At 51.0% G+C, this 21,155-nt stretch overlaps 1 protein-coding gene across 3 annotated transcripts in view; it reads left to right on the plus strand.

Annotated features, from left to right (window-relative positions):
* Nucleotides 1-662: 662 nt before the first annotated feature.
* Nucleotides 663-21,155, plus strand: part of LOC111152599 (proprotein convertase subtilisin/kexin type 6) — a 181,789-nt gene continuing 161,296 nt past the window's right edge. For all 3 annotated transcript variants that reach the window (XM_022511117.1, XM_022511116.1, XM_022511118.1), the window contains exon 1: nucleotides 663-944. In XM_022511117.1, coding sequence (XP_022366825.1) covers nucleotides 663-944 — 282 coding nt within the window. The remainder of the gene's footprint in view (nucleotides 945-21,155) is intronic.

The raw sequence follows: 21,155 nt of genomic DNA on the forward strand, positions 1-21,155 counted from the left end.
CCGTGGGTTTCTCCTGCGCGCTCACTGAACCCGATTCATCTGCCAGCGGTCTCGCCCCAGTTAACGTGCCTGTTCAGTCAGGCCTCCTCCGCCGGGACCGGGCCATGACTCTCCCTTTCCGCGCGGCTTCTTTCTCTTAGAACCCAGAGCCCTTGCAAGCCCACCATCTCACCGCGGGATGAGCAAAGCCACCCTTAGAGGAGATTAAACTCGACCTGGAGAATGAGGTCTCCAGGATGCCCGACGGGTGGGAGGGCGCTGGGGCCTCGGCCCACCAGTCTGGACTCACCTGAGCTGCCCCGGCGGCCCTCGGGGCTCCCGGTAGAACGCGCAGGGCCAAGGCCGCCTCTCGGGGCCGCCGCGGACTGTCTGTCCCGAGAGCCCCAAAAGTCCGCGAGAAGTTCCCCGGTGGGGGGCGTTCCGGGGCCGCCCGCGCCGCCCGGCCCGCGGCTTGCGCCCGTCCCGGTGCGGGCCGCACGAGCGCGGGCCCAGGGGCGCCACCCGGCCGCGCGGGCGGGAACGCGCCGCGGCCGCCTCCTCCTCCCTCGCTCCCGCCCGCAGCGGCGGCGACGGCGCTTCCCCGCCGCGGAGCGGCTTTAAAAGGCGGCACCCCACCCCCCGGCGCACTCGCCGCTCGGGCGCCGCGCGAGCCTGCCGCTGCCATGCCTCCGCGCGCGCCGCCTGCGCCCGGGCCCCGGCCGCCGCCCCGGGCAGCCGCCGCCACCGCCGAGGACGCGGACGCGGGGGGCGCCGGCGGGCCCGGGCTCCGGTCGCTCGCGCCGCGCCCCTGGCGCTGGCTGCTGCTGCTCGCGCTGCCCGCCGCCTGCTCCGCGCCGCCGCCGCCGCGCCCCGTCTACACCAACCACTGGGCAGTGCAAGTGCTGGGCGGCCCGGCCGAGGCGGACCGCGTGGCCGCGGAGCACGGCTACCTCAACTTGGGCCAGGTGAGTGCGGCCGGCCCCGAGCGCCCAAAACTTTCCCGTCCGCCGGTGGGCACGGCGCGAGGGGGCGCCTCCTTCCGGCTCGCGGCCGCGCGCGGGCAGGGGTCCCGAACGGCTCGGCCCGCGCGGTCGGAGGGCGGCCGGGGCGCCCTGCGTGGAGTGCCGGGGGACGCGGCGCCCGGGACGCTCGGCGGGGCCCACCGGGCGGCCCGCGGGGGCAGGGGGGGGGGCGCCCGCGCAGGCCTGGCGCGCCCGGAGGGGCAGTTCCGAGGGCCGAGCGGCCCGGCGCGGGCACCTGCCCGGCGCGGCGGGAGAGGGAGCCGGTCTCGGGCGCCGCGCTCTGCCCGCGGGCGCTGTCCTCAGTGCCCACCAAGCTCTTCTTGGCCTCGGAGCCCCGGCTCCGCTGCGCCCGGCCCGCGGGTCTCGACGGGCTGCGCGGGGCTCCGGACCCTGAGCGCACGCCAGGGCGTCCCGCCGCGACTCGGCGGTGACAGGCGCATGGCCCCGAGTCTCGGGGCCATGGGCTTCTTCGGTGTCCGCGGATCGCGGAGGGGAGGGAGGGCGGCTAGGAGCTGGAATCTGGAAGCATCCGTCGTTGGCTTTGCCAGCGGCTTAGGATTCTGCAACCTCACAGGGGGCTGGAGGCAGGAGCTCCTGCGTTGAAAACGCCTCCAGGCTCCTGGAATTTGCTGTTTTTAGGCTTCTGTGGCTGTTCCAATGATAGCTCTCTACAAACTAGCTGTATGACCTTAGGCAAGTCACTTCCCCATCTTCTTCATCTGTAGGGGTGGTGTCAGTGTGTACCCGCCACAGTTTTGGGGAAGATCCAGTATTGGCTGGCAGCACAACCCCAGGCCAGGGCTTGACCCCGTCAGTGAGCCCAGAGTCCTCCCACGACCTGGGCTTTCGCTATGACTGGGTTAGCAAAAGAGGACAAGCCCTGGGCAGGAAGGTGGCATAACTCCAAAGGACCCTTGAGGCAGATCCCTTCCCCTGCCCCAACCCTGCAGAGTGACCGTGGGGCAAGGGGTTGGTTTACGGCTGATGGAGGGGCTGCAGGGGACCAAAGCATGCTGTCCTACCAGGGGACCTTTCAGCGCAGTTAACCAATCTCCTACATACTATACGCTCAGAGGATCAAGCGAAAGGACAGGGAAGCACCAGCTCATAACTCAAGCTGTAATGCCAGGCAGTGTTAAATTTAGTTTCATCATTATCCGTGACAGAAGCCAGCAAAGTGTGGTGTGGCTCTAATGTAAATGACATTTCTTCTGCATCCTAAGTCTCACACAGACGCTGATAATGTGAGATGTGTGGCCTTTTGGAAAAGTAGATTTCTGCTGCTTGCTCTGTACTTCACGTAGTGGGTCCGAGTGTGTCTGGGAGAATGCCGTCCTGTCTTTTGTGTAGCTTGATCTGTCCATCTGTATGCACTGCTTAGGTGTCTGCGAGCGTCCTGTGATTGGAGTTTTTGCCTTTGGGCAGCACTGGCTTCGTTTCTCCCCATGGTTCCGAAATCTCCCTGGGTGATGTTCCAGACTGAAGAAAGTGGTCCTCAGGTTTCCATCCCCATTCATGGCTAACCCCCCCCCCCCCCCCCGCCGCCAGCTCCTGCTACACCTCACTGCTCAGCCCAGGTGGCCTGGTAATTTGTCTTCAGCTAAAAGTGACTCTTCAGCTGCACGGTAAATTACAAAGGGCCTCCCAGACGTTTCCACGAGAGCCACACACGCAATAGATTCTCCCTCGCCGTTCCTGTCCACCAGCATCAGAAATGCCAGGGCTTTGAAACAACTTCTGTCAGAGTTGAATTTCGTAGGCAAAGTCTGCTGTTCTCATTTTGCCTGTGGGGCAGGTTCCTTCAGGTGTGTACCTGCCCCGATCTGGGACATTATGGGGGAGTCTCTCCAGGTCTCGCCAGCTCTGTCCAGGGCAGCTGCAGGGTGGACCGCACACAGCCTGGTCAACTCAGCCTGGAAGGTCGGGGGCTGGGGTGGGGATGCCACTATGGACACCTTTGCAAACGGAGGGGATTTGTTGGTTCGGGATCCTGGCTGTCTCCAAGGCGTGTGTGTGTGTGTGTGTGTGTGTGTGTGTGTGTGTGTGTGTGTGTGAGAGAGAGAGAGAGAGAGAGTGAGAGAGAGAGAGAGATTACTCAAGGAGCACCTAATACTCTATTCCCAAACCAGCTTTTCTCCCTCCCTCCCCCCAAGTGAACTACTAATGTGGAAAAGGCCTGGAGCATTCCACCCTCTACCTACTCAATAAGAACTCTTTAAAAACCTTACTTGCCTTTTTCAGCCAGGAGAATTTGTGACTCAAAAATAAGATGTAGATATTATTAGCTTTGATTTATGGATAAGCAAACTGAGGGGAAGCAAGGCATGGAAGCTGTTTGTGTCTACACAGAGCGTGTCGCCTCTGACAATTATGCTCCCTGCTCTTTGTCTCCTGCTACATTCTCTGGTCTAAGTGTCCTTTGTGTGACTCTTTCCCCAAACCCTTAATGGGCAATTAGTGTTATGCCCGGTACCTGCCCTGACTCACAGCCCTGCTTTTCTCCTGGGTCTTTGCGAAGCTCTAACTTCTGGCTCAAATGTTTTACCCCCTCTCATGCAACTAATAACCCAATTCCGTGTTATTTTACATGGTGCAAAGGTCATTGAGATGGTTATTCAGGTGAAAGGTTATTCATCTTTCTTGAACATGGAAGCCTTTCAGATTGATGTTGGCTCTGGATCTTCTCCTTTGAAAAATGTGCATCGTCAGGAACCAGACAAACTAACCTCTTTTTTACTTCTTTATTCATCATGATAGTTGAGGTCCTAGGTAATATACCACAATGGAAAAGAAAGGAAGGAAGGAAAGAAGGAAGGAAAGTTTGGAAGAGTCAAATGTCGTTTACTGATAGATGACATAACTATGTGGATAATCCGAGAGAACCTAGAGACTATTATAAGTAGTCAGAGAATTGAGCAGGATGCTTGATAACAGTAGCAACCTATCCAAGAGCAGCACTCGAGAAGAGAAAAGAAATGATAATACGCTCTAACATAAAAGCCGTTAGAAACCTAGGAATACGTTTTTGAAAAAATGAAACTTACCAGGAGATTTTAAAATATTTGAACGATGTATTGAAGAAGTGGTCTGAATAATGGAGGGATAACCTATGTTCATGGACGGGAGGACTGATTATCACATGCCCCTCCCCCCCATTAATCTCTAAATTCAGTGTAATTTAGTTGATGTGCCAACAGGGTTTTCTATAGGATATGAAATCACACAAACGTATCCTGAAATTCACATGGAAGAGTAAGTTCCCAGAATCCCTGTGACAACTCTGAGAAGGGAGGAAAGGGAGGGGAGTGTATTCTGCCAGAGATCAAAACTTCCCATGAAGCTGGGGTGATTGTGACAGTTGGACGTTGGCCCTGAGAATGGTTCCTTGCAACAGTGGTGAATCAACTCAAACCCAGGCAGGTGTGGGAGCTTGTATGTGCGAACAGAACTGTTACAGATGGATGGGGAAGGGTAGGCATTTCAGTCAATGGCACCGAGAGAATTGAATCGGGAAAATAATCAGATCCTGACCTCACCTCACACTACCCAACAGTAAATGCCAGCTAGAAATAACTAGAGTGGAATACCTTCATGGCTTTGGGGGCAGGAAAGGATTTCTTAAACAAAACACGGAAAGAACAAATAAAGGAAGAGATTGAGCCATGAAGAGTTCTGTATAACACATCATAACAGGATAAAAGCATGTAATAGACTAGAAAAAGTATTTATGGCTTATGACACACAAGTTAGTGCGTAGATTATTTAAAAAGCTATATATCAGGGCACCTGGGTGGCTGTCAGTTAAGCATCTGCCTTCAGCTCAGGTCATGATCCCAGGGTCCTGGGATCGAGTCCCGAATCAGGCTCCAGTCCCATATCAGGCTCCCTGATCAGGTGGGCGTCTGCTTCTCCCTCTCCCTCTGCCCCTCTATACCCCACCCTGGCTTGTGCTCTCTCTCTCAAATAAATGAAATAAAAAGCAATCAAATCAATAAGTAAAAGAGAAACGCCAGGTAGAAAAGTGGAGAAGTATATGCATAGGGAGTTCAGTGCTCTGTCTGAAGCACCCACCTCAAGTTCAGGTTAGTAGTAGCCTCTTGGTGGGGTGGGGTGGGGTGGGCTGGGGAGCAGAAACCGGGAGAGGGAAGTCAAGTGGCCAGTAAACTCGAGAAAAGCCGCTCAGCCTCCCTGGAGGCATGGGAACAACACGATGTGGGGCAGTAAGGAGGGAGGCTGCTTCATGCCATCGGATTGGCAGATGCAGAGAGGTGTTTGTTTCTAGTGCTGGCGAGGACGTGGAGCCCACGGAGCTTCCGGATGCTGCTGGTAGAAGTGGATATCGGGAGAACCGCCTCGGAGCGCAGGGGGCACCTGGCAGTGAGGTAGAATTCCATCGGCGGGTCCACCTCTGGGCTTCTGCTAGAGAGACGAGCTTGCGCTAGGACGCAAGGAGCCCTGCAGAGTGCTGTCCCAGAGGCACTTTTTTTTTTTTTTTTAGATTTTTTTTATTTATTTGACAGACAGAGATCACAAGTAGGCAGAGAGGCAGGCAGAGAGAGAGAGAGGAGGAAGCAGGCTCCCTGCTGAGCAGAGAGCCCAATGCGGGGCTTGATCCCAAGACCCTGAGATCATGACCTGAGCCGAAGGCAGAGGCTTAACCCCCTGAGCCACCCAGGCGCCCCCCAGAGGCACTTTTTAAATGAAGGGAAACACAGCCTTCTGTCAGTAGAAGAATGGAGAAAGAAATCAAAACAGTCCCACGATGGAACGCCATGCAGTAGTCGGAAAGGCGTATATTGGATACGTGTCTACGTAGATAAATTGCAAAAATGATGGCGAGTGGAGAGGCGCATCGCAGATGCATGGTGCGGGGTATTTATGGAAACTACAAAACACACTAAGTGGTGGGAATGCAAGTTGGTGCAGCCACTTTGGAAAACAGTGTGGAGATTCCTTAAGGAATTAAAAATAGAGCTTCCCTATGACCCCGCAATTGCACTATTGGGTGTTTACCCCAAAGATACAGATGTAGTGAAAAGAAGGGCCATCTGTACCCCAATGTTTATAGCAGCAATGGCCACGGTTGCCAAACTGTGGAAAGAGCCAAGATGCCCTTCAATGGACGAATGGATAAGGAAGATGTGGTCCATATGTATGATGGAATATTACGTAGCCATCAGAAAGGATGAATACCCAACTTTTGTATCAACATAGACAGGACTGGAGGAGATTATGTTGAGTGAAATAAGTCAAGCGGAGAGAGTCAATTATCATATGGTTTCATTTACTTGTGGAGCATAAGGAATAACATGGAGGACATGGGGAGATGGAGAGGAGAAGAGAGTTGGGGGAAATCGGAGGGGGAGATGAGCCATGAGAGACTGTGGACTCTGAGAGACAAACTGAGGGTTTTGGAGGGGAGGGGGATGGAGGGTTGGGTGAGCCTGGTGGTGGGTATTAAGGAGGGCGCGTAGTGCATGGAGCACTGGGTGTGGTGCATAAACAATGAATCTTGGAACACTGAAAAAATAAAGTTAAATTTAAAAAATAAATAACCGACTAAGTAATTCTGTCTTATTTATGAATGCTTACGCATGTAGGAAGCATCCACATCAAATTCAGGTTAGTGGTAGCCTCTAAGAAGGGAGGGCTGGGGAGGGAACTGGGAAAGGAAGGAAGAAACTTGATCTGCAGCATTTTAAGTCTTAATATACATGTATGGGTACTTACATCTGTATATGTAACATACAAATTATATACATAATTGTGTCTAAGCATTTGGTGCTTTTCTATCTGAAAGTGATATGTACATATGTATATATATTATATAGTGATAGGTACACATGTATGCATATATGCATTATGTATGCACACACACATATATACATACACATATGTACATGTATATGTAGGTACACATGACACGTGCAAGGGGAAGAAAAGAAAAGAAAAATGCACATCATATGTACCCGTCATGGCATTCCTGGATTGTGTAAAGCCTGTCTGTGGGCGCACACGTGCCTGTGGGCCTGGCTCAGACCTCCCGAGCTGGGGCCGTCCGCTTGTCAAGCAATTCATGACCTGGAGAACCAAAAGGCCTGGCTCGGATCACAGGGCTCTTTGGACAGAGCCAGACCCAGAGTGCTGGAACCGTGGTAGCCCACCAGGCTTCTTTCTCCTGCAAAGCATCTTGGGGCGCACGTGGCCCTCACTGCAACCTGTGCACGTCACAGCCTTTGACACTACACTGATGACTCCAAGAAGAGACAGGCTGTCTACTTCTTGTCCAACAAGACGTCCTCACAAACCAAATCACGACATCTCAGCATCTGTAGCTTTCGGAAGCGATGTTTATCTCAAAAGTGGCGCTGCGACACTGTCTTTCCCTTGCATTTTTGCCTTGCCTGGGGTGTTGAGCTAATTTGTTGGTTCTGAGTCTGAACATAAAAAGGCAGGCTGGCTGCCAGGGCCCCTGAAAGATCTAAGAGCCTGAAATGATTTTGAACTTGCCTTAAATAGTTTTGCTTAAAATAGCTACCGAGTGGGACATACCTGACCCAGAATTTCAGGTGGGCCTGAGTAATTCCCTTGTCAGCAGAGGAACGTTGTCATGCCGCAGACAGCTTGTTCTTACGATTAAAAAACAACAAAACAAAAACGAAGCAGAAGCCAGGTGTGAAAATCGCGGGGCAGGATTCTTCAGACCCGAGGGTCAGGAGCTCGAGGTGGACAAGGGGAGGCCCAGAATAGCAGTCACCTGTGACCTAGTTATCTGGTTTTGATTTTCAGTGTGAGGTTGCCTTGCCTGTACTCTCTGAGCCGGGAGTCCTGTGCCTGGCTGGTGTGGGAGTAGAGAGGGAGAGGTTCTGGGTGGGAGGTGGGGGAGTACAGACAAGATTGGGACTGTGAAGCTCGTGGTCTCCCACGCTGGCATTGGACATCTTTCTTCAGACGATGACAGTTTTAAGTGGACTGGGCTTTAGGGGGCCTGCTCTCATAAGCCACCGGGGCTGGAGTTCTGGAAGCTGAGCAACTGTTCGTGGAGCCAGGTGGCAAGGAGGAGACTCAGTCAGGCCAGAAGGGGTGGCCCAGCTCACTGGTCCACTGGAAGAGTTTGGGTTTCTCCAGGCAGAAGCCAAGGAAGGACTCACGTGAGAGACAGAGCTGTGGGTTGGGGGAGAGAGCCCCATCCGAGAAGAGCCTGACTGAGGCCTCTGCCTCGCCTTGGGCTTTGGGTGGCAAAAGGGCCACAGAGGACCCTTCGCACACTGGGGAACATCCTGCACTTTTTGGGGTCTCGGAGCCTCAGTGTAGATTTTGCCCCTAAAGTGTAGTTCCTTTGATTTTCCACAGCCCAGGGCAGGTAGCCGACATGTCTCCCCCTCCTTCTCCCAGGTCCTGGCACGTGGACAGCTTCTCAGTCATAGTTATCATGACTGTCTCTCTCTCTTTCTCTCTCTCTCTCCCCCTTCTGGCTCTTGGACTGTGGCTTGGCCTTGGCATTGACCAGAAGCCCTGGCACGTGCTTGTGCCCAAGCCAGCATTTCTTGTGTTAGGTGTTCTCGCTCGTGGAGCGTTGCACCAACCCCGCAGAGAGGGGTCACCGGGCCTGTTGAACCACAAGGAGAGCTCAGGTCTGGTTAGGTTCTGACTCGGGCCCATCACAAACCAGTGACTGACAGGCAAGGGCGCAAACCCATCCACTCTGACCCGCCTTCCACGTCATTACCTTTGGCAGATGGCCCTCATCCCTGTTTCTTGGGTAAGTGTAAGCCACCCTGCCAGAAAGCCTTTCAGCAGTCTGCTGCCATTGAGAAAGAACCTATGTGGACCCCACTAGCCAGTTTCTCCTTCTTTCCATCCGGCGCATGCGCGCACGCGCGCACACACACACACACTGCTGCCCATCTTCATTGTTCTAACAGTTTTACTGGTGCCGTCTCCTCATTCCATCTCTCCAGGCAGCTGGGTGGCTCAGTCAGTTAAGCATCTGCCTTCAGCTCAGGTCATGATCCTGGGGTCCTGGGATCGAGTCCTGCATCGGGCTCCCCACTCAGCAGGGGAGTCTGCTTCTCTCTCTCCCTCTTCCTTTGCCCCTCCCCCAACTCATGCTTTCTCGCTGTCTCTCTCTCTCTCACATAAATAAAAAATTTTTAAAAAGAAAATGAAACTTACACCTCTCCATTTTGGAGGAAAAGAAGAAAATGCCCCAATCCCTCCAGTTCTTTGAGGATGGATGCTACCCTCCCTGGCTCAGACTCTGCATGTGAGCAACTGGACTGGTCACCCCTGGCTGCAGACCTTGTCCTTGCTGTGTGGTCTCTGTCTGCTGAAAGGACCATCTATCCCGGTGCCTGTACTCCAGACCTGGAAGTCACCTCAGCCTCCCCAGCCCCGGCCTCCCCTCGCCTCCTCCTCCATACCTCCCGTCTGGTCTGTAACTCGCCTGTCTCCTGGGTCCCCTGGACGGCTGTCAGGGCCCCCTGCCTTCTTGCTGAGGTTGCCCAGCACAGACTGGGGCCTCTGGCTGTCCTGCTGCAGGGCCTCTTTCTGCCCTGCCCCCAGCTCCAACTCCGCCAAACCACTTCGTGCTCCTACTTCATTCAGGTTCTTTCTACCTAGGATGACTTTCCCACCCCATGGTTAGCCCCTCGTCCTTGCTGGCCATCGACACCCTGCCCAATTGCCCCAGCCTGTCGCCCTGACGTTGCCTGCTGGTTTGTCTCTTTCTGCCCTGGGCTCTGGGCTTCCCGGCCGAGTCAATCCACCGTCAGGCCTCCAGGCTGCTCTCAAAGATCAGTTCCAGTCCTGCCATTTCTCTGATGGCGGAGGGGTCACTTCAGGATGACCAGAGGACACACACTCATTTACTCAGAATTTGCTCTGTGCTCTCATTGGTGCTGGCCCCTCAGGGACAAGAGACGTGGCAGAGGTGGTGAGCACTGGGGAAGGAGCAAGGTTGCCTCCCACGCCTCCACTCTGGCTGGCTGAGCCATCACCACACACGCTTTTTAAATTTTAATCCCTTTCTTTTTGGGGTCACCTAGCAGACAGGCTTCTCCCGGGTTTGTACTTGTGTTCATGCCTGGGGACGACCCTCTCCATGTGATGCTCTAGTTTGCTTCTAGGTCAGGTCAGCGACACGGGAGCCAGGCTCAGCAGTGGCCCGGAACCCACCACGGCTGCCTCAGACCCGATGGGTCCTGCCATCTCATCAAATCCCAGAACTCCCTGAGGTCCTTGTGCCTCTGCTGTTGGCGGGTTTGGAAGACCCGGCGGTAGGCACAAGGCCCTCTGTCCCGCGGCAAAGAACAGGCCTGAATAGCCATCAGCTGTTGGAAGGGAGCCTCAGGCTCCCTGGGATGGGCTCGGCACTCGGGTTCCCATGGTAACCAGCCCATCAATGCCCTTAGTGTCAAGATGGTACCACTGCTGAGAGGAAGAAACAGTTTCATTGTCTCCCCTTTGGTTGCTTGGGTGCAAACCAGCCATGCCCTCTGCAGGGTCCAGCAGCCTCTAGCCCGATGGGTGGCACCCCACGGGGGCATTTGACCTGATAGCAGCTTCAGCTTCCTACCCTTGCTTGGGGCCTATGAACTGCTGTCACTGGCTGGCACCAGTCACTTACAGAGTCCTTGTTGGGCAACTCTGACCTCCCAGTGGGAAGAAACAGCCCAACTGCAGGATCCCTGCAGCGCTGGGTGACGAGCAGGACTGCATTTGCCACAGGGATGGATAAATCTGTGTCCCACGGTGGTGGGGGTAGGGGGGCATCTGGAAGGGCCCTTGATTCCCAGGCGCTCTCCCCTTTGTTTCAGACACTTGTGTCCACACCTCTCACAGATGATCTACTGTGTTCAGAGATGATCTACTGTGATGATCTACTGTGTTCATTCAACCAGAACCTCCTTCTTGCCCATTGTGGGGGGTATGGGGGGTCACACCGGTGATCTTCTCAGGCTCTCCAGGGCACACAGTCTGGACAGAGGGTCAGGCAGGGTTAACCCTCCTGTCAGGGAAGGGCCCGCAGTTCCCTCTGGCTAGGAGAAGGCTCGCCTTTTTCTCATTCTCTGTCCCCCAAGCTGGGAACTGGGACACATCCACGGGCCATGGCCCTGTCCACTCTGGTCTCAACCCAGGACCCTTCCCTTTTGCCAAGTGTTCCAGCCACTCCTTCGCCATTCTGGAAATGTTCCCTATACTTTGTTCTTTCTTTTGCACCTGCTGTTTGCTGCGGTCGTTCTAACCTGGGTGCCCATTCCCTGTATGGTTCACCTGGAAAACGTCGTTCTTCAGAATTAGTTGGAGTGGTGTTTCCTGACCTGTCTGCTGCCTCACAGACCCAAGCACAGTGTTCTAGCCTCCGTGGAGGGTCTCAGCTGGACCTCTGCCACCCACTGCATGCACAGACACGGCCTGGGAGCGTCTCGTGGTCCTCGTCTTTGTTCAGCTCTGCCCTTGTCCCACTCACTGCCCCCCACACCACCTCCCAGATACACCTGGTGACTGTGTTTCGTTAGAAGGGGTATAACTGAGTCACTGCCTTCCAGCACCCGCAACGCGACTACCACTGGCCAACCCCCACATCGCGGACCCTACCGGTGAGGAAGCGGCGCTCTGATCATCAGCCCAGCGCCTGGGGAGTGACCCACTTGAGCCCACGGAAGCTCCAAGCTGCCCGAGTGACTTACCACAGCTCTAGTAAATTTCAGAACAAGGCTTTCAATTTGGACCACTTCAACTGCAGGCCTTACTCACAGTCAGTGCCCCTGTCCGTGTTAGGAAAGCCTGCAGAGAGCTGGCGGCACCAGTGCGGGCGCTGGAGCTTGAAGTGTGGCTGTCCAGCTCTTAAGCCCAGTCAGATGGAGGGCTGAGCCAGGAGGGGCACCCTGGGGAGGTGTCTGCCCCAGTCCCATCTGGAAGGATCCTCCCTTCTCATTGGGTCTCTGGCCCGGGGCTTCACTTCAGAGGTTTATCTCTGCAGGAGGGAAGGCTGCCCACAGCCTTCTTGACGTTGGAGTCCGGGAGTCTCAAGGGCAGGGAGCTGTCCTTGGACACCCTCACCCAAGCTTGCCAGAGACCCCTGTGTTTCCCACCCCGGGACGAGGTGGGGACACTGTGCAATCAGACCTCCAATTAGAAGGCTGGAAGCCCACAAGGGGAGAAGGGGCTTAGTGCGGGCCCAAGGATATGTAGAGGGTGGCACAGCTCAGTTATAAAATTGTGTCATTCCTTACATTTTCTTGCTAGTATATAAGGGGAATCCACGTACATAGAATATTTGGGAAACATGGAAAAGAAAAAGAAACCCCCCCCCAAACGTTTATAATCCTCCCCCGCAACGATAACCACCGTTAATGTTTTGGACTATGTCCTTTCATTACTTTTGTTTTTAAACTGCATGTGTGCACGTGTGTGACCGTGTGTGTGCACACGTGTAAGTTTATGAGTGTGCAGCTATGTGTGTATGTGTGTGCACACACGCATACACCTGTGAACATCTTCTGTAAACAGCAGTGTACAGTTGGGTGCCTTGCACCTCCCAAGCCTAGAACTACTTACTCTGTGGTATTTTTTTTTTAAGATTTTATTTATTTATTTGAGAGAGAGAGAGAGAGAGAGAGAGAGAGCATGACCAGGGCTGAGGGGCAGAGGAAGAAGCAGACTCAGCGCTGAGCCAGGGAGCCAGACTCTGGGCTCGATCCCAGGACCCTAGGATCATGACCTGAGCCAAAGTCAGACACTTAACCGACTGAGCCACCCAGGCGCCCCTCGATGATGTCTTTTTTAATGGCTGCTCAGCACATCATTTAATGGCTGGTCTGTCCTTACTTCATCTTTCCCCTGACATTTTAGGTCAGTGGGTTCTTTGCAGCTCACTGGGGAGTCTGGTCTGGAATGTGAGCACCGTGCAGGGAGGCGGAAGGAGTACTGCCTCCGCCTCATCCCCTGCTGAGATGTCTGGCACCCTTGGGCGCCGTGGCCCGTCCCATTTCCCCACGTCTCCCCATCCCACCTCACTGGCCTTGGGGAGGGTCCAGGACTTGGTACTATTTGTTCAACTCACAAGGATTTTATTGGGCATTTTTTTTTTTTTTAGTTGACAGAGATCACAGGTAGGCAGCGAGGCAGGCAGAGAGAGAGAGGAGGAAGCGGGCTCCCTGCTGAGCAGAGAGCCCGATGTGGGGCTCGATCCCAGGACCCTGGGATCATGACCTGAGCTGAAGGCAGAGGCTTTAACCCACTGAGCCACCCAGGCGCCCCATGGGCATTGTTTTTCTTATTTTATAAAGTCACGTGGGAATCATAAAAGAGTCAAACAGTGCAGATGTATGAAGAGAAGAAATCCAAAATCTTATTCCCCGCCACCCATCTCCAATTCCCTTCCTCCCCCAGATGCCACCACACTTTTGCATAGGAGTGTCTGTTTCAGAAACACACATATATGTGAAGGCTTTACTGTTTTATATTCATGGGCTCATGCCAAATATGTTTTTCTGCACCTAGATTTTCTTAGTTCTAACCTTAGTTCTAACCATGTATCCTGGAAAGCTTTTCACTCTAGTACATGGAGATCTACTCTGTTATTTTAAAATCATTTTAAGCTATTTTACCGGTGTGACATTTTGTTGCATCATTAACCATTAATGTTCATTGATTTGCCTCCAGTTTTTTTGTTTGTTTGTTTGGGGTTTTTTTTGGTATTATAAACAACATTGTAGTGACCACCCTTATTCATGCCTTTCTGTGCCCACATATGAGAATTTCTGTATGGTATTTAATAACAAAACCAAATAATAGTTATAACAATAAGTAATGATCACAGACACCTATCTGGCTCTTGTTATGTGCCAGGTAATTTTCCAAGTATTTTCCTGGTATTGACTCATTTAATCTTCTTAGAAAGCCTCCAAATAGGTGCTGTTATTATCCCCATCTTACAGATGAAGAAACTAAGGCACAGAGAGGTCAAGTAACTCATTTATGGTTGCACAGGATGGAAGTGTCAGAGTCAGGATTTGAGGCAAGATGGTTTGGCTCCAGAGATTGGGGAACTGCTGAGCAACGTCCATATGCACGTGTTGTGGTATTAGACATTGGCAGGTGCCTCTCCAGGGGGGCGGTACCAACCAACCCTGCCCCCAGCAGGGCATGAAGGGTTCCTCACCCATCTTGGGTGGAGATGATCAATTGTAGTATTTGCCAGGTCCTCCAGGTGAAAATGAGATCTCGTGGTGGTTTTAATTAGCTTTTCTTCCAATTCCTGTTAAAGTGAAATGCCTTTTCATAAAGTTATTAGTCATTTTAATTCTCCCCTGAATTGCTTATTTACATTCTTTGCCCATTTTTCAATTGGGTTATTTTTCTTTTATCTTAATGATTTGTAGGTGCTGTCCCTGTAGTGTGAGTATTAGTCTCTTGTTTGTAAATACATTGCACATACTTCTCCCATCTGTCACTTCTCTTCAAACACTGTTCAGAGGGTTTTACTCACTTGTTTTCTGAAGTAGAACCTGAAGTTTCATTTGTTTGGCAAGGCTTTGGGCTCGTCACTCGGTAGAATTCCGTGATTATAATTTGTTCGGACGGGGTCCTGACCTACAACAGACAGGCATTTTAGTGAGGGACAGTGAAATTAATGAAGAGACAGGAGCCAGGTGCTTTAGGACGATCGAGGAGAGGAGAGCTGCTTTTCACCTGGGACCTTCAGGGAAGGCTTTGAGCCACACCTCGAAGGACACACGGGGTTTTTTTGTTTTGTTTTGTTTTGTTTTGTTTTTTACATAGAGAGAAACAAGGAGTGGTGTTTTTTTTTTTACAGGTGGATCCTGACGGAGGCCATCACATTTGCATCCTGTTGGAAAACAGCTCACCTTGTTGACTTAGGTATAGACACTCATGGGGAGCTAGTTATCCAGGTGTGAATGGGGACCGGGGAACCAACAAAAGGTGTGGAGGCCCCTGGAGACCCGCAGCAGTGGGGGAGCCGCTCCTTGCCTTGAACCAAAGGCGCCAAGGGAGAAAACAGACTAGCAGAGGCAGGCTCCGTCTGGCTCCGCCCACTGGCCAGCCGCTCAGGGAGCGGTCCGGGTGGACTTGTTGGAAGGGCACAGGGGGACGCAGAGAAGGGACAATAGCCAGCACAGTAAGGATAAAGAGAGATGGGATAAATGGGGGCATAGCAAGAGCTCAGCGAGCGCCCCGATGTCTTTAGAGGGAAGAGGAATTCATCTGCCACCTCTTCTATCCAGGCTGTTTATCAGGTGTTGGCTCCAAGCCTGGCCCCGTGCAAGGTCGCGGGCTGCCGAGGTGCATCGGGCTGGCGTCGCCCCCAGTGCTGGGTGCCTCGGCGCCAGTTTTAGCTTTTGCCACATGTCCTCTAGGAGGGTCACAGCAGAGGCGTGCGGTTTCTCGCTGTTAGGCCCAACGTACCTGGATGTGTGCCTCCTTGTTCCAGTCGCCGTTTATTTAGGTGTGTCTGTCTGAAGACGGACTTGAGCAGGGGTGGGGGGGTGGAATAAGTCCGCTTCTGGCCACCGTTGCCCTCAGTCTAACTCACATCTTGATCTTCTGCTGTTTTCTTAAACTTGAACAAACAAACAAATAAACAAAAAACCCTTATTTGTGTTCTCCCTGATAAAGCTAATTTCTGCGAAAGGAAAAGAAACCTTATTTCTCTCCGGCGATCCAAGTAACCGTTCACGACTGAGCGCATTAGCAATCTTTTAAACACACGTCTCTTAATTTCTCGTTTGCAGGAATATGACACTATTAGCCACGAACAAGAAGCAGGAATTGTTTCAGTGGCTTAAGCAAGTTTATGTACCACGACTTTGCCCCTTCGACACCCTCGCAACCGTTTCTTTTTTAGCGCAGGAGGCAAAAGCCCATTTGTGGGAATGAATGCTTTTTGGGTCCTGCAGGGTTTCATGTTCTTATAGAAAATGAACTCATTCGTCCTTTCTAGAATTATTTTTTGTGGGGCCGGGGGTGGGGGGGTGGGGGGGCTGAGGGTGGGTGGGATTTACTTTTACAAGGAATGTGGTTTTCTACCTTCCTCTGAGATCTGGCCACACCAGTTATATTGTGAAACCAAATTGATTTCCTTCTTCCATTAAATAGTCTTCAAATCCAAACAACCCCCCAAAGGTAGCTGTGGATCCATGAACTCTAGAAGCCTCTAGCCATCTTTATCAGGCTCATATTGGGGGGCCGCCCACATAACAGTGAGCCTTGTCTTAATAGCATCCCTATTCTAAATAGGTACTTTCCAAAACCTAACTAGGAGAATCTTTCTACTTTTCCTTTGGATATTCACTCACGAAGAGCTCCGGATATGGTTCTGTTCTCTTCTCATGTCAAAAGTTCAGTGCCGCATATAGCTACAGAAAAGTCTGTCTTCAAGCCAATTTGTGTGCGTTACCAAAAGTTGGTTTTACTTTCCAGCCCTTGGTTCCTTTCCTGAAGTTAGTCACTTACAGTGCTTTGCACTTGGTCTGTGCCAGTGCTGGGCCCACCTGTGTTCAACTCCCTGCTGACAGCCACTCAGCCTCCTGCACACTGACCTCCTTGGGGGAGTCTTTTAGTGACCAGGTGCTGTCTCCAAGCGCTCTTTCTGCCCCCCAAGCCTAGGGGAACCTGTGTGTGCAGTTGCTACCACTTGTCTCTGCTTGGTGTCTAGATTTTATTTGAATCCTATGGTCAGGCTGCAGCAATTGAATTGTAAGTCTTAAGGCAGACCGGGGTTTCTGCCTGGGCTCTGGGCACAAAAGTGATGCTCAGCAATCATAGGGACAGTGGGTTCTGCTGGGTGGGAGTAGGGGAGCAGCCATCTGGCCAAACCTGACAAGTCCGTTTCAAATGGTGTGTCCTTGTCCTGAGGTCTTTTGGGTGGAGGTTCCTTAGTGTCGAGCCCAGTTTTGATTTCTGCATCCTCTCTCCATAGCAGTGGACAGTGTGTTGACTGCCAAGGCCGGGCCTTCCTGTGGCCAGGAGGAGCCAGTGCTGTGGTGTTCCTGGTGGGTCAGGGTGCTTTGGTCAGAGAATCAAACCAGCAGGTGCTTCCACTGACCCAAGCATGTCCCCGGTCTGCTTATCCCCCATCTGAAGTTTCTCCGTAACTCAAAGTGCTGTGTGTCTGTTGGCCTTTGTTTTTTTCCCCCCAGAGGATTATGAGGTGCCCTGGAATGCTCAGCTTGTTTATCATAATTTTTAAGTTTTTAAGTCCATCAGTGAGGAGCATGGATAAATAAATGTGACATATTCATGTAATGGGCCCTCTTTACTTAGCAAGAAAGAGGAGCAGATGAGCTCATTGACATAATACGGAGTAAAAGAAACCATGCCCCAAAGAGCTATCTGATCCCATGTACAGGAAGTTCTAGAACAGGCAAACCCCATCTGTAGTGGAATAAAATAATCTATAGGGGTAGAGATGGTCTGGGAACATGCATGGGCAAGCTTTCTGGGGTGCTGGCTACATTGTATTATCTTGCTAGGGCTTTGGGTTCCATAAATATAAACATTTAGCAAAACTCAACAAATGTGCAATGAGCATTTGTTCATTTCATCATATGTCAATTTTACTTCAAAGGGAAAAAGCTATAAGCAAATACTGAACCCTCTGTAATGATGTGTATGTTGAAGTCTTTAGGAGAGAAGTATACTGATACGGCAATTTACTTTGGAACACACCAGAAGTAAGATGGATGGACAGATGGAGAGAGAGAGAGACATGGATAGATGAAGAGAAATGTGATAGAGTAATTGTAGTAATTATGTTAATGGTAGAATCAAGGTAGTGGGTACGTGGGTGTTTGCCATACAATTCTTTCTTCTCTTCTGTATGCTTGAAAAATTGCCTAAGAAAATGTTGGGAGAAAAAGGTTCCGAGGGTAGTGGTGGGGATATACGATGGATTTGGGAGAAATCTACTGTCCTTGGAAACATATTTATAAATCTGTGTTTGAAGATGAGGATTCAAAGCCTAGAGATTTAGTGGGGCAAATGAGGTCATTAAAGAAAGCCCCATGGAATCTGACTCCGTCGGGGGGCGGCAGAGGCTTTGTAAGGTGTTTTCTGGTCACACTGGCATCTGCAGAGATGACTGTGGCTCCTTGAGCCCCTAGCTTGTGTTTTCCAGGGACAGAAAGATTCAGCCCTGCGGAGAAGCATCCCAGTAAATGTAAATGAGCAGAGTCCTGCAGTTTAAGGACCTTCCTGCAGAGGAAAGATAAGCCCGCAGCAGATACCCCTGGCACAGCCCATGGTCATCTGGGTTGTTTGCCTGCTAATTATCTTCTCGTCTTGCTCTGCAGTGTTTTTCTAGTTCTGAGATTTGAATTATTGACTTTATGTAGAATTTTCAGCCTCCCTCGTGTTGTTGAACGCAATAGCGGGAGTTAGCAGCCGTTCATACAGAGTCCTCATGGGTGGGTGTCCTAAGCTGGCTCCTAGCCCCTGTGCTCCCCCGGGGACTTGTCCCAGACCAGGTGCAGCAGAGACAACAGCCATCAGGTTCTCTTACAGGAGAACCTCTGGGGGAGGAAGCTCCTGGTCCTGCTGGTAAATTTAGGGCACGTGTGAGGAGTGGGGGTAGGGAGAGAGGAGAAGAATGAAAGCATTATTCTAAGAAGCTGCTTTTATTTATAGATTCGCCTAATTCTATTTAAATGAATGCCAGAGGGATATAAAACTTGGAACACATAGCACATAAAAGAAATGAAAGGATGTTAAGCTAAAGTAGGGAACAATGGTAAAACGAGAAGAGAGTCTCATACCAAGAGGAATATGTGACATTTTTCTGAAATAAAATCGTCTTCGAGCACATGGTACTGGAAAGTGAATTAAAAGAAGGACTTGGTGTAAAGAGGACTTGGAAGGAAACATAAAAATATTTCATAATGAAAAGGAGAAAGTGTTAAACTGACTCAAGGGGAAAACAAAGACAGAGATTGCACTAATTACATTATAGAGACAAATAAATAAAATGTCACTGTTGTAAAGGAAATAAAACTAATTAAATACTTAATATGCATTAAGAGGAGTTGGCAAAATAAAATGTATCAAATATGATAAAATATGTAAATAGCCACAATTTGCCTGCGCCTTATTTCCTGCATATAAAACAGAAGATTTTTGATTCCCGTGATAACACATTAATGGGACAAGACACAAAGTAAGTGTCCGCATATATTAGACAGCTCAAAATTAAACAGGCGCTTTCAAATGAATGAATTGATGAATGAATGGGGATTCCTGAAAGCCAGGGGTTTAAAAACACACACTCAAAAGGGAAAGCAGTGGAACTACCCTCTAAGATGAAAATCTAACATATTAAGGCATGAAAGAAAGTGCTAGTAATTCAACCTTTCTGCCTCAGCAGTTTCTACCGAAAAAGTGGAAGTTATCAGTACCTCCAACAATTAAACGCTTGGAACAACGCCAGGCCCGAAGCAGACACTCAGTGCATATTAATGCTAATAATATCATCGTGGTGATTATTAATACCAAAAGGGAGGGGAAATAACATGTCCTTTCAATGTCAGGCATTGGAGGCAGATTAGGATTCAGAGCTAGTAAAAAGGTGACCTGGAGAACATTGCAAATTGGATGCTTTTAACCTTTCATCTTTTTGGTGGGGAGAAGATTCTCTGATGCAAGAAGTTTAGGATGGGAAGGGCAGAAGTTAAGCCAGGCTAAGGAAAAGCCAATGAGGGGCACCTGGGTGGCTCAGTCGGTTAAGCGTCTGCCTTGGGCTCAGGTCATGATCCCGGTGTCCTGGGATCGAGTCCTACCTGGGGCTCCCTGCTCAGTGGGGAGTCTGCCTCTCCCTCTGTCCCTCCTCCCTGCTTGTGACCTCTCTCTCTCTCTCTCAAATAAGTGAATAAAATCTTTAAAAATGAAAGAGCCAATGAGCCATAGTTTACAAAGCCAGGACATCCCAGGCTTTGTAAACTATGGCTCATGGCCCGAAGCACATGGAAGGTGCCCTCCTCAGCTCCTGGCATGCTCAGCTGGACTTGTCCCCACCACCACTCATGCAAAAGAGAGCCCTCTTGCTTGGAATTAATTAATGATGCTCTCCTGGGGATAAATAAAATAAGACTTTTGGAGTAAGTGCAACTTTCCATGTCAGTTAGCCTATGTGGGCATCTGGAAGCCACATAGAGTTTATGAAGGAATAGTCTGTTGCTTGAACGTGGCCAGAGAGGAGCAGCTCTCCCCGGTGTGTGTGTGCCCATTAATTACAGCTAACACATGTCCATGTTCATTCCCAAAGGAGCACTGGGTGCCTGGAGATGCTGGATTTTTTACACATTTCTCCAAACTTTTCGTAGTCTGGGCATCACTCAGGAGGGATTGCACAGAACACTGATTCTTCTAATTAAATGAACCAGAGGCATAGTGGGACTCTGGGAACAAGGAGGCAGGAGATGGGTTGTTTTTTCTTCTCTTGCTCCCCAACCCCCCATAATAGCCAAATTTCCTTGTGATGCATGAAGACACGCGTGTTTTTCATTTCATAGGGCTATTTTGATCTGGTAGCTCTGGCGGAAAGGGCCAGTGGCAAAAATACAGACTCAGGAATTAGAAGAGGGGTGTTCTAATTCCAACACTTTTGCCTACAGATGGTCAACGGTTGGTGAGTCACCTAATGTCTCTGGATGTCAAGTCATAATATTCATTCTGTAAAGTATGTCTGTAATGATCATTACCCGAATGGTGTTCTCATCTGGCTGCTGGGTCACAGTGTAGACTTAAGCCTCTGTGTAACTGAGGGGGTCAGTGGTTTTCAGGGCTGACGTGAAGCAGCCTCCTTCCATGGCAGACCCTCCAGCCTCACACCAGCCATGCTAGGACCGCCAGCCCAGGGCCCAAAAGGCAGGTGGCTACCCCTGCCTTCCAAGAAACCCCTTCAGCCCTCTCTCCTACATTTTGCCCGGGTTGGTTCTGTATTGGATTTCAGAAAGTCTGTGGAATGCTGGGTACTTGGAGAGCCCTGGAGTGAGTGGGGTCACAACTCACCTTCTGATAGAACGGCTGAAATTTGGAATGCTCAAATTGCTGTAAACTGAGCATAATCTGTAAGTTCTGAGAGCAGATAGTTTGCAAGCTGCTGGGGAATAACACACCTTGTGCCACCAGTTTCAG

Source organism: Enhydra lutris, unplaced genomic scaffold, assembly GCF_002288905.1.
Source record: "Enhydra lutris kenyoni isolate GAN:26980312 unplaced genomic scaffold, ASM228890v2 scaffoldscaffold29, whole genome shotgun sequence".
NCBI lineage: Eukaryota > Metazoa > Chordata > Mammalia > Carnivora > Mustelidae > Enhydra > Enhydra lutris.